This window comes from Argopecten irradians, chromosome 9, assembly GCF_041381155.1.
Source record: "Argopecten irradians isolate NY chromosome 9, Ai_NY, whole genome shotgun sequence".
Classification (NCBI taxonomy): Eukaryota; Metazoa; Mollusca; class Bivalvia; order Pectinida; family Pectinidae; genus Argopecten; species Argopecten irradians.
The window spans coordinates 19,162,323-19,176,528 of record NC_091142.1 but is presented as its reverse complement, the minus strand read 5'-3'; the positions used below and the strand labels follow the sequence as shown (position 1 = coordinate 19,176,528).

Here is a 14,206-nt window from a genome sequence, read left to right as displayed (position 1 = left end):
TTCCCATGTACCCCTCTGGCAGTTTTTCGAAACATGGTTTTTTAGGACCGGTATGATGTCTAGTTTCATTTTATGTTTGTTGCCATTGACAACTAATGTCCCATGGGGGTCATATAGCGGCCATCTTGAATTTCAGGTATCAAAAATGGCCAAAATGATACATTTGCATATATGCACATAGATAGAGAACCAGACAACATTCACAGGCAAATAAACACATTTTGATATGATTGAAACATGCTGAATATGATTAAATCATAATAATGACGTTACGTCTTCTCATTTTTGTGAAATGACGGGAAAACTATGAAATTTTCAGCTTTTTTCCCCTGAAAAAAATCGATAAATGTCATAATTTTTATCACAAGTAAAAGAAATTGATGGACAAATCACCTTGCAACAGTCATTTCGAATTGAACCAACGCTTGTGTAAACATATGTGTACTATAAAAAAGATAAATCGCATCAATGAGGTCGGAAAAAGAGAGGGACCCCCCCCTAAAAATTTATCAAAAAATGGCCAAAATGACACATTCGCATATACATGTATGCGCATAGATAGAGAACCAGACAACATTCAGAGGCAAATAAACACATTTTTTGATATGATTAAAACATGCTGAAATCGATTAAATCATAATAATGACGTTACGTCTTCTCACTTTTGTGAAATGACGGGAAACAATGAAATTTTCAATTTTTCCCCCTAAAATATCGATAAATGTCATAAATTACATCACAAGTAAAACAATTGGTGGATAAAACACCTTGTACCAGTCATTTCGAATTGCAATCACCCTTGTGTAAACATATGTGTATTTTAAAAGGATTTTATGTTTTTTTAGCAGAAGAATCGTGGATATACCCCCTCCCAACACTACTCACAGAAAAAAATACCATAATTATTATTACATAAATTACATATTTCCTGATCTATGATTCAGACAGTTCCAAACTATAATTACATCTTTTAACAGCCAGGGTCATGTAAGGATGTGCCAGGTTTATTGGTTGAGGAAAAGTGGAGTTCCCGGAGAAAAAAAACCGCCAGCAGTCAATACCTGGCAACTGTGGTAACATGTCGAGACATCATACCAATCGGCCATCGCGGCCCCAATTACAACTAGAACATAGGTAGAACCGTAATAATCCACTCTCTTTTTTTCATAAATTTTCGGCTCGTTCCAGAACGAAACGTACCACTGTGTTCAAATCATTATCTTTGGGTTTTTTGTCCTGAAAACACGACGGTATAGCACAGTTCATTAACACAAAACTAAATCCTTTCGGTATCACTGTTACTTTGGTTTTCATCAAACTGTTGCAGGTTGGCGTAGGATTTCATCACTCCAGGAAAATAAATGTACACATCTAATTCGACGATTACATCATACTCCACCGAGTCTAGGAATCGTTGGAGCGATGACAGATGACAGGTTTGGGGCTTACCTCGACGGCCATTGCCAGTCGGGGGAGTGGTCTGGGGATCAGGTCTCCGAGCACATCAACGTGCTGGAGATAAGGCTGTTCAGTTGGCTCTGCAGGCTTTTCGGAAGAGTCTACATTCCAAGGTGGTTTGTGTGACTACAGACAACTCTACAGTTGTCGCGTATCTGGAGAGAAAGGGTGGGGGATGGGGCAAAGTCCCACGTCATTTGTGCCCTCGTCATTCGTGTTCTTCCCTGTCAGGAAATGCGGTTGACTTTCATAGTCAAGCATCTTCCAGACACAGGTTGAATGTTCTGGCGAATACTCTTTCCAGGCGCCGCAAGCTGGTTGTGACAGAAAGGAAGCTAAATCTCCCGATTTCCGAGGGCATTTGCTAGGTATGGAACAGACCTCATATAGACCTTTTCGCACTTCGCCACTAATTGTCCACTTTTGTCTCTCCGGTGACTTATCAAATGACTTGGGCTGTTGACGCTCTATCTTTAGATTGGGAGGGAATACATGCTTATGCATTCCCTCCATTCAACTTGGTGGGCAGGGTTCTAATAGAAGTTTCGGGAGCATCATTTTCCTCTCCTTCTGATAGCGCCTCTGTGACCGAGACAATCCTGGTTTATTGGTGGATATTCCGCTGGTTTTCCCACTCAGAACCTATCTCCTGCGCCAGCCTCGGTCCCGGAAGGTCCATTCAAGAGCGTTGAAGCTATCTCAGGAGGCCTCGCTCAGTCATGCTTTTCTTAAGACGTGTCAGCTCGCATCGCCCGATCAATAAGTCTTCCTCACCTGCCGTCTAACAGTCATGGAAGATCGTCTGTGTTTGGTGTATCGACAGGAAGATTGATCAGGTCAAGGCCTCTGCCCAGCTGATAGCGGATTCCCTTTCTTTGTTTGTTTAGGGAACGCAAACTTGCCTCTAGTACTATTACAGGCTCTCACATTGCTATTTCCAGTGTACTGTATTATCATGGTAGACCAGAGTTAGGGTCTTCAAACTCTTTTTCTGCCTTGATTAGGTGGTTCAGTCTGAACAGGCCTAGGGTACGGCAGTTAGCTCCACAGTGGAATCCGCACTTATGTTATTGAAAGGGGCTCCTTAAGAGCCTTTGGTGTCGGTCTCCATTAAGGGTTTTACTTTTGACGTCCTGCTTGCTTTTGCCTCAGGCCGTAGGAGGAGTGATATCCATCTATTCACTTTTCGTGCTTCGTTGGGCCAGATATAGCTCTGTTACCCTACTCACTGATCCTGACTTTTTGGTAAAGATTCACAATCTCTATTGAGTCGAAGGAGAATGATCGGCTGCTTTGTCCCAGTCGGACGCTTAGGTTTTCCCTTGATAAAACAATGGGGCGATGTACTATTCTTGCCCATTAAACTGGGTCAGCAAGATTTCTCCTCCCAGTATATTTCCAGATGGATATGTCAGGTGATCAGGATTGCTTATGAGCCCTGTTTCCTGTTCAAGGGCATCATGTTTGCTGCGTTTTGGCGTGGTCAGACTACTTTCAATGACTTTTACCTACGGTCCCGGTCCTCTCATTCTAATTGACTGTTTTCCTAGGATCCCGTTGTGGCGGCCCGGTCTGTGACTGTTTCTCCTCAGCAGATATTATATGTATTTGTAGTTTTTAACTTATGCAAGCAGGCATCACAATGGTACACCTTTATCATGGGGAGGTATATCAAAAATTGAAGCAGAATAATTCGAACTCAGTTCAATTCATCACAATGGTACACCTTTATCATGGGGAGGTATATCAAAAATTGAAGCAGAATAATTCGAACTCAGTGGTTTTCACTAATTTAAAAAAGAAAGAAATTATTACGGTTATTGGGAACTGCCTGAATTATGGATAAAACATGTGAACTAGCCTTTGGATGTTTACTGGATCCGGGTATGTGTGTGTGGGGGGGGGGGAGGGGGGGTTCCCTCTATTTTTCCCCACCTCACTCATGCGATATATCTTTTTATAGTACACATATGTTTACACAAGGGTTGGTTCAATTCGAAATGACTGTTATAAGGTGATTTGTCCATCAATTTTTTACTTGTGATAAAAATTATGACATTTATCGATTTTTTAGGGAAAAAAAGCTGAAAATTTCATTGTTTTCCCGTCATTTCACAAAAATGAGAAGACGTAACGTCATTATTATGATTTAATCGTATTCAGCATGTTTCAATCATATCAAAAATGTGTTTATTTGCCTGTGAATGTTGTCTGGTTCTCTATCTATGCGCATATATGCGAATGTAGCATTTTGGCCATTTTTGATACTTGAAATCCAAGATGGCTGCCATATGACCCCCATGGGACATTAGTTGTCAATGGCAACAAGCATAAAATGAAACTAGACATCATACCGGTCCTAAAAAACCATGTTTCGAAAAACTGCCAGAGGGGTACATGGGAACCTATGTCTCCTCCCCCACTATATATGTTATAAAATTCGGTTAACTTTTTTATTATCATTATTGTTTCATATACTGTACACTGTATGTGATATTTAAACGAAAACACAGATTTTACCTAAAGAGCCAATGAGATATATAATGTAAATATCGGTTAGCTAATTACAGGAATCTTCAGAAATCCAGCTGTTCTGGAATCAAAATGAAAGTGTTCCAGCAGAAAAAATATTGTAACTTGCATAATTTGGAAATAAAAAAATTGTTTTTTGTGTCTCTAATTTTCCAATTCAAATATTCACTGTCGCCATACTTGGAAGTTTTTTATCACTACAATGTTTATTCCCTTTGAAAACAAGCTTTTTGGCGCCTTTGGCAGAGTTAAGTTCATTTTGGGACTTTAAACTCAACAAAATAAGCGGAACCACAGCAATTAACAATTCATTTTAGCACGTATATCAACATTAGTCGGATATAGAGTTTAGTACCAGATTCATGTAACAATTGCGATATGAAAATAATACGATGTCAGTAAATAAATATTTAATTTCTTTATTTTTATTCCCAATAGTAAATTTGATAATTTAATTGCGAACCTTCCAGTAACGTCCCTTTTTTGTAAGAGTGAATGAAATGTCGGTCCCGCCAGACAGTGACGTCACATTCACCGGAATGGCGTAATTTTAACACCTGCGACCATGTATATCCTGTTTGAATAATTAATTTTCATTTGTTTTCATATTAAATCCAACTCTCTGATAGGCAAATTCTTTTTCTTTACTATGAAGGAAAAATCCGAGAATGAAGCAGAGATCCGACGTAATCATGACGTCACAATAGAGACGTCGACGTTGCGTATAGATTTAGAAAAAATTAAATCCATTGGGAAATCAAAAGAATCGTACGTTTAAACGTACTTTATGTTATCAAGTAGTCCGAAAAAATAATTATAAGCATTGATGTAACTATTTTTTAACTTTATATGGTAATGAAAAAGATTTTGTTTGCAAACTTTTGTGAGAATCCGCTTTGCGGATTGACACAGTTTGCAAACAAAAATTCTTTCATACTCCTATGAATTTAAAAATAGTAATGTGGCGTTTTAATTGTATAAAGGTTGAGTATAACTGTAGTTTAAGTAGTTTTAGTAGTAAGTGTCTATGACAGGTATGTTAGATTACTAGGATCATTAATTCGGTGTAACAATTAGCATAGTTATTGGGTCAGCAACACAGCCGAGGTTAAATATAGATGGCGGTTATGGTCAACGCCAGCTGTAAACTAGGCCATTTGTAGACTAGAAAGGGCTGTGGTCAGTCTGAAAGCGCTAATGATGTAGTAATGGTTGTGTGAACATTAGGACACTGTAGGGGAGTTGGTATGTAAATAAAGGGGTCAGTGATTGTGTATCTATAGATCCTAACTAATGAGCTGTCTGTAGTAAGGGTCGGTCATTAGGCTAAAAATGGATATGGGATTTCCTTATCTTTGTTATGGAGTTATTTATATACTTCTGCTCTCTGGTGATTCCGATGCCTATCTTTAGGAAAGGATAGAGATGTGGTGCATGGGTCAGTCTTTAATTTGCATATTCAGTATTGTTCTATATTTAGTTATGGCATCTAGCTATATATAGGTGTTAGGTCTAATTTTGGCCATGGTCACAAAGAGTTCAGGGGCCATCCTATTTTAGGTATGCATGTGTAGTCATAGCCGTCCTATAAATACACATCCTTAGTTTAGATTATTAAGTTAAGAATAGCATTTTATAAATATGTATCCTTAGAATAGATTATATAGCTAAGAATAGTGGTCTAAGAATAGAGATATAAATTAGAGTCTGTAAAAGGGAAGGAGACCCTTGGAGTTGGGCAGTTCGTGAAAAGTGAGTGGAGAGGTATAGCTGTAGTTCTTTGGAGTTCTTAGGAGTTTGCCGAGCAGTTGGACAGTTAGTTGAGAGTCAGTCGAGAGGTACAGCTGGAGCACAGGGACTTGTAACGTAGGTTGTGAGAAAGTCTGTTGTGTATACATGTGTACTATATACTATATAAAAGGACAAGTGAACCAACGGCTCGCTTGGAAGAGGTACACCTGCCTCTACAAAAGTCGCCCGTATTCCGTCAAACATGGATAAGTATGTACATATTTAATACGAATATATTCTTAAATACATTTTCGACATGGAAAACGCAGTTACAGGTGTTTAAAAATATAACACGTCATCAAAACCTACTTACTTGCCCAATCGACTGCGTGTCTGGTCGTCGATTCTGAAATCAGAAGAAAATAACAAATTATTTAAAGCAAATTCGACATCGTGGTGCGACTGTGATGTTCAATTACATAATGTCACTGTACACCGGATATAGATTATAGATTGAATAGAACATAAATAAGGGTCAACAGGTGGAAGTGACACTGTAATGGTATTCGCAATATTAATATAATACATCAATTATGAAATTTCAAAAAACCCTAACATCGGGATTTGAACGCAGAGAAACATGCAATCCTATTCAAGTCAAATGTCAAAAGGTTGCAATAACATTTTATTTGGTATGTGACCTTCTGTCCAGCTGATGAGCTCACAGTTTCCCAATTCTAGAATAATGATTTGATATATATGCGAATTTACATTAGGTAAATACTGCGATTTAGTTTTTAGATAATAAATTCAAAATAGGTCGGAAGTCCATACTATGAGTAAAGACACTGAAATCTGACGGATACGTACAAATAATACTTGTACGAATCCGATAATGCATGGTTAATGTACTTACATTTCATTGGAATGCAATTTTTTCAAGCTACAAAAGAAGCAAAAATGTTATCGTGGTAACATATGTATATAGATATCCTCCTAAAATTAATATCAAACATATTCGTTTAAGATCAGTTTGATGATGTACTAAATAGGTCTAATGATTTTGTCTGACATTGCTTGTATGCGTTTACAACTATTGCTGTATATATCGTGTTGTCTTGACACAGAAATGTTGTTTCCGGATTTTGGGTTTAATTTTAGATTTGCATCTTTCCGGAAAATTGATTTATCCCGGACCTGAAATTAGAATGCTATACATCACTTCCTGTACGTGTAGAAAACGTGCGCCTGTCAAATCACAGTGTAAGTTTTAAGATTTGTATTAGTATATTATTACTTTGTGATAGAATCTAGATTACATTTGTATCTCAATCATACTTCAAATTTCATTGTACCTCGAATTTAGGTGAAATTGATTAAGTTAATTAGGTATATTGAACATTCGATTCCAAAGTTGTTATTGTAGATAACTTGCTCCAGGTTACGTTAATATTTGTTGCCCCTGTTCCAGGATTATTTTAATATTTTTTTGTTTAATAGTTACCCTGTCCCAGGGTTTAATCTACAGTTCATATCATGTACCAGGTGATATTTCCCGAACCGGGATTTAGTTAATTTTAGGGTACAATTTTATGGTTTCAAGCTAAAATGCATTTATTTCATCTAACACATACCGCTATTGTTTAAAAATGTGTATGCATTTGAGATTGAAGTTGAATAATAGTAGTATATATCTACAATAGAATATCTTATTCTCATTGTAGCTTTTCACCACATTTACAAGATGCCCATGATCAACAATAAACAAAACATTGAAACAAGTCGAATGTGTTGGATTATGGATTCTTATTGTGGTTAACTGCCATAACAGTGAAAAGACTGTGGGAAAATGGCAGAGTCAAGGGAACCTGAAATTCTAGACCTCCTGCACCAGGAAAACGACCCCCTGCACCAGGGAAATGCACAAGTTGAAGGTATTGACAAACGTCGACATAAACTCACAGCTAAGGCTCAGGAACAGTTCAATTTAACAGTTCAGAATTATTATTCAAAACTTTTCCCTCTCAGACAGGAATTAGATGAGCTGATCTTGATGTTAGGTGATGATAGCGATGATAAATACAAAACACTGCCTGCTCTCCATAACGCATATGGACGTTATCTCAAAATAAGTTTTGAACTGAAAAGTTACTTGACAAGGATTAATTCTGAGGAAGCTGATATTGAACTGCGTAAGCATGGAGTAATATTCAAAACTGTAACAGAGGAGGTGGAAAAAGCAGCAACTTTATTTCATAAACAAAATGTCGTGACTCAGGAAAATGCTCGATTTGATGATGAAGAAAGTATACCTGAATCACATAAATCTTCTGCTAGTGTGGTTCTCGCACGACAGCGAGCAAAGGTAGAAGCGGCACGAACAAATAAACAATTTATCTGGCAAGAATCTAACCTACTTAAGGAAAAGGCACATTTGGAAGCAGAGTCAATCCTTAAATCTGCAGAAATCACAGTAGCTTTAAAAAATCTTAAAGCAGAACAGGAGGATCAAGTGGCTAAGGTGGAATATCAAGCTATATTAGAAGAGTTTGAGGAAACTGATCCTGTTAAACCCAAAAATGTATATCAACAAACTTCAAACTACAATATAGGTAAAACTCCCATGAGATCCCCAAAGGAAACCCCGCCTCGACGTAAGCTTCCACAGCTTCCCGTATCAACACCCCAAATGCTCAATGAAAAACGTGATGCGATTATGGCAAAATTATCATCTACTCATAGAGTTCGCCTCAATCCTCAAGTTACACCTTTCACACCACAGTCGAGGAATCAGTGTAAAACATCACTTCCCGCAGAAGATAGTGAAATTCCTAAAACACCCCGCCAAAATACTAGTGAAATAGTATCACAACACCAACCGATTAGCAATCTCATTTTGTCACCCCCTGTTCACTATAGCACTCCTGCTAACCCTCAATGCCTTCCAAAGTCAGAACCTCAAGTTCTTCCAAACCCGCTAGATGGTACAGTGCAACTCTCAAAATATTTGATGAAGAGAGAATTAATTACAGGGAGGCTGTTGCAATTCAGTGACAAACCAGAAACTTACCTTTCCTGGAAGAACACCTTTAGGGATGTTATGAGTGAGATTGGCGCTAAGCCTTCTGAAGAAGTGGACCTTATGGTAAAATGGCTCGGACCAAAATCAAGTAATCAGGTTGCTAGCATAAAAACGTCTAATGCAGGGAATCATGAACAGGCCTTACAGAGAGCATGGGAAAGAATGGACACGTTCTACGGGAGTCCCGAAAGGGTGGAACATGCCCTCAAACAAAAACTTCAGAACTTACCCATTATCACACACAAAGACAATGTCAAACTCTACGAACTTGTAGACACCCTTAATGAAGTCCTTGCTGTTATGCAGGATCCAAAGTACGGCAGACTCCTTGGTTACTTAAACTCGTCAGTAGGAATAAAACCTATTCTTTTGAAAGTTCCTATCGGCATTCGTAACAAATGGCGCGAAAAAGCTATGCGCTATAAGCGGGACACACAAGAAATGTTTCCACCATTCTCGTTTTTCTGTAGCTTCATGCAGGAAATGGCTGAGACTTTTAATGACCCAGGATTTGAGTTCGGAGGAGATACGGACCCTCACACGACTATACGGCGAACGAAACAACAGATCACTGTAAACAAAACATCTGTTGGTATTGATAGCAGTGCAACGGAAACGCACAACAGGCGATGCCCTATCCATAACGCGGGTCATTCTTTGAGTAACTGCAGAGCATTCAAGGCGAAAGACATATCAGAACGTCGTCAGCTCCTGAGAGAAAATGGTAGATGTTTTAGGTGTTGTGAAAGTAAACACAGAAGACAAAACTGCAAAGAAACAGTTAAATGTGAACTTTGTGACAGTAAGCATCATTGTACTGCCATGCATGACGCAAATCATCAAAGGCAACAAAGGTCGGACGATAATGGCGGGGAGCTGAATAAGCCTCATGTTGACGCAAAGTGCACAGAGATATGTGGAAAGACATTCTCTGGTAAATCGTGTGCAAAAATTGTTCAAGTGAAAGTGAGACACAAAAAGAGTACTCATAGCCCAGTTCGAGTGTACGCCATTTTAGATGAACAGAGTAACAAATCTCTAGCACGGAAGGAGCTCTTTGACGTATTCGACTGCAATTCTGATCATGAAAGCTATTGTTTGTCTACTTGTGGCGGAAGAATAACTACAAGCGGCCGAATATCTTTGGGATTTGTCGTAGAATCAATAGACGAGACAGTGAGTTTAGATCTTCCTAGTCTTATTGAGTGTGACGCCATCCCTAATAATCGTCAAGAAATCCCTACACCAGATGTAGCAATTCATTACCCTCACCTCTCAAACATTGCTTCGTTGATATCACCAATAGACAATAACTCTGAAATTCTTTTGCTTATTGGACGAGACATGCTTTCAGTTCATCACGTGTTAGAGCAACGAGTCGGACAGCCAGACCAACCTTACGCACAAAGACTACCACTAGGTTGGGTCATAGTTGGCGAGTCCTGTTTAGATGGAGTGCATGCCACATCTACGGCGAATGTCTTAAAAACCATGTTAAGACCATCCTCTGGATCCACATCCAATTTAAACCAGTGTGAAAGTAAAATACGCGTCTCTGAGTGCCTTATTGATGAACTGAATATATTTCGCCGCACGGACCAAGACAACAAACCAGGAATGTCTGTTCAGGACAAACAGTTTTTGTCAATCATGGACAAGGAAATGAAGAAAGATAGTAGCGGAAAATGGATCGCTCCTCTTCCTCTAAAAAGTAATCGACCACGATTGCCTAACAACAGAAAACAGGCTCTAGATCGTGCTAAGACTCTGGATCACAGTCTCAGGAAGGACCCCATCAAAAGGACTCATTTCCTTACCTTCATGCAATCACTGTTGGATTCCGGCCACGCTGAAATCGCTCCCGAGCTAAAAGAGACAGATGAATGCTGGTACCTGCCACTCTTTGGCGTATACCATCCTCAAAAAAAAAGGATTGTATACGGGGCGTATTCGACTCGTCAGCGAAGGTTCAAGGGATTTCTCTTAACAGCGTGTTACTCTCAGGACCAGACCTGATGAATAGCCTTTTGGGAGTCTTGTTAAGGTTCAGACGCGAGGCTGTGGCGATTACGGCCGATATACAGCAGATGTTTTACTGTTTTCTTGTGCAGAAAGAACAGCGAAGTTATCTCCGTTTCATTTGGCACCAGGATAATGACCTGGCAAAACCCCTTGTGGACTATCATATGAACGTACATGTCTTTGGGAATAGCCCCTCCCCTGCAGTGGCGACATACGGGTTGCGAAAGACGGCAGACGAAGCAGAGCACAAGTATGGATCAGATGTCCGTCAGTTCGTCCATCGCAACTTCTATGTGGATGACGCCCTGTCATCTCATCCAACGTCAGAAGAGGCTGTCGATCTTCTACATCGTACTAGGTCTGCTCTACAAGAGTATGGTCATCTCAGATTGCACAAGGTGTCTTCAAACTCGAGTGCTGTACTTTCAGAATTTGACAGTGAAGATCTAGCAAAGAGTCTCAAAGATCTTGAACTGGGCAAAGAGGGTCTACCAACGCAACGGAGTCTTGGGATCTGTTGGAATCTACAAGAAGACAAGTTCACATTCCAAGTGTCCCTCCAGGACAAACCTTTCACCAGACGTGGAGTCCTTTCCACTATAAACAGTATTTTTGACCCATTAGGCTTCACGTCACCAGTCACCATTGCAGGGAAAGAAATATTACGGGAAGCGATGAACAATGGAATTGATTGGGATACACCACTACCTTTGGAGCACCTCGAAAGGTGGGAACGATGGAAGGCATCGCTAGAACATCTCGGCAACATCTCAATTACCCGCACTTACGGAGGCGCTTCTCTCAGCCAAGCTACTCGGAAGGATCTTTGCATATTCTCAGATGCATCAGAAACAGCTATTGCGGCTGTGGTTTATCTGCAACTTACTGATTCCGAAGGAAATCAGAAACTTGGCTTCGTAATGGGTAAAGCAAAATTGGCCCCAAAGCACGGCCATACTATTCCTCGCTTGGAGCTTTGTGCAGCTGTCCTTGCTGTGGAGCTGTATGATATTGTTCGTAGCGAACTAGACACAACCTTCGATAGTGTTAGGTTTTTCACCGATAGTAAAGTGGTGCTTGGATATATCCGAAATGAGTCCAAACGGTTTTTTACTTATGTCGAGAATCGTGTTGAACGAATACGACGATGTAGTGATCCAAGCAATTGGAACTATGTTCCTACAAAAATGAACCCTGCCGATGAAGCAACACGCTCTGTTTCGGCAAATAACATGCAAGAAAGCATGTGGCTTAATGGACCTAAGTATCTCTGCGATGTGATTGCAGATGAGGAATACCCACTTATCAATCCAGACTCTGACAAAGAGGTTCGTGTGCTCAAAACTGATATACCAAACAACTCAAAACCGTGTCAACTCGGAACAAGGTTCGAGCACTTCTCATCCTGGTATGGTCTTGTGAGGGCAATATCTAATCTGAAACATGTTGTTGCCAGACGTACTGATAAGAATGGTAATCCTGGATGCTGCAAAGGCAGACACCTTTGCCATATTGGTAAGACGCCTGAAGCTCTCAAGGAGTCAGAGGTTTTCATCCTTAAGGTTGTCCAACAAGATTGCTTTCAACAAGAGTTGGACGCTTTGAAATCGGGAGGCGCCCTCTCTCGAAACAGTGCCATTCGGAATTTGGATCCCTTTCTCGACGCAGATGGATTGCTGCGCGTCGGAGGACGCCTTCGAAACTCCGAACTTACCTCACAGGAAAGGAATCCTATCATTATTCCCAAAAGACACCATGTAGCTAGTCTCTTGATATCACACTATCATCAAGAAGTGAAACACCAGGGGCGCATGTTTACTGAGGGAGCTATCCGCAGTGCAGGTTACTGGATCATTGGCAGTAGACGCTTAGTGAATTCGTACCTTGGGAAGTGTGTAAAATGCCTAAGACTTCGTGGAAAGAGACAAGTCCAGAAGATGTCGGATCTTCCTTGCGATCGTCTGAACCCGGCTCCTCCCTTTAGTTACATCGGCATAGATGTGTTTGGACCATGGACTGTGGTCACCAGGAAAACGCGCGGTGGTCAGGCGGAGTCAAAGAGATGGGCTGTGCTATTCACATGTCTAGTTATCCGTGCTGTGCATATAGAGGTAATCCAGGAAATGACATCATCGTGCTTCATCAACGCTTTGCGTCGATTTGTTTCCCTTCGAGGAGAGGTCAAGTTGATCAGATCCGACTGTGGTTCGAACTTCGTGGGGGCCGCAAAGGATATTGGTGCAAATATTATCAACATCGAAGACCCAGTCACCAAAGCATTCCTGTCAACAAATAAGATTTCTTGGAAGTTCAATCCACCGCACGCTTCCCACATGGGAGGTTCTTGGGAACGAATTATCGGCATTTCACGCAAAATACTGGATTCACTTCTCAAGGACGTACCACACAGGAACTTGACACATGAAGTTATCACAACGTTGATGGCAGAGGTTTGCTCTATCATAAATGCCAGACCCCTGACGGGCATTCCATCAGATCCGGACACTCCTATGCCTTTGACGCCATCTACCTTACTGACCATGAAAACATCACATGTTGCCAACTCCTTCTGCATCGAGGAATTTACTCCAAAGGACCTTTATAAAAGCCAATGGAGATGCGTCCAACAGCTAGCAAACAGCTTTTGGAAAAGGTGGAAGAACGAGTATCTTTCTTCACTTCAGTCACGTCAGAAGTGGCAAGACGACAGCCGGAATGTCATTGAGGGAGACATTGTGCTAGTGAGGGACAAATCGCTTTGTCGAAATGATTGGCCTATGGCCGTCGTTAGTAAGGCTATTCCAAGTGCCGACGGTAGGATACGCAAAGTTGAAGTGCGCGTGGACAACGGCAAATTGTACCTACGTCCTGTTAGTGAAGTCGTGGTTCTTGTACCAAAACAGTGAGGTCTTGATTCTTGCACCAAGGCAAGACAGTAACATGTGTGATTCTTGTACCAAGAAAGCGAGGATGTGTGATTCTTGTACCAAGACAGTGAACACTAAGAAATTTATGTGATTTAACTTTGTGACAATTACCTTTCTATGTTAATTCTATATTAATAGGGTGATATTATTATATCAGGCGGGGAGTGTCTTGACACAGAAATGTTGTTTCCGGATTTTGGGTTTAATTTTAGATTTGCATCTTTCCGGAAAATTGATTTATCCCGGACCTGAAATTAGAATGCTATACATCACTTCCTGTACGTGTAGAAAACGTGCGCCTGTCAAATCACAGTGTAAGTTTTAAGATTTGTATTAGTATATTATTACTTTGTGATAGAATCTAGATTACATTTGTATCTCAATCATACTTCAAATTTCATTGTACCTCGAATTTAGGTGAAATTGATTAAGTTAATTAGGTATATTGAACATT

The 14,206-nt window shown here is 40.3% G+C and overlaps 2 protein-coding genes across 2 annotated transcripts; both read left to right on the top strand.

The window, feature by feature from the left end:
- The first annotated feature begins 6,842 nt into the window (after positions 1-6,842).
- Positions 6,843-10,960, top strand: LOC138331710 (uncharacterized). Its single transcript, XM_069279457.1, has 2 exons — positions 6,843-6,984; positions 7,446-10,960. The coding sequence occupies exon 2, from the start codon at positions 7,571-7,573 to the stop codon at positions 10,817-10,819; it is 3,249 nt and encodes a 1,082-aa protein (XP_069135558.1). The 5' UTR covers positions 6,843-6,984; positions 7,446-7,570; the 3' UTR covers positions 10,820-10,960.
- On the top strand, positions 10,819-13,731 carry LOC138330599 (uncharacterized). The gene has a single exon (XM_069278160.1). The coding sequence runs from the start codon at positions 10,819-10,821 to the stop codon at positions 13,729-13,731; it is 2,913 nt and encodes a 970-aa protein (XP_069134261.1).
- Positions 13,732-14,206: the final 475 nt, after the last annotated feature.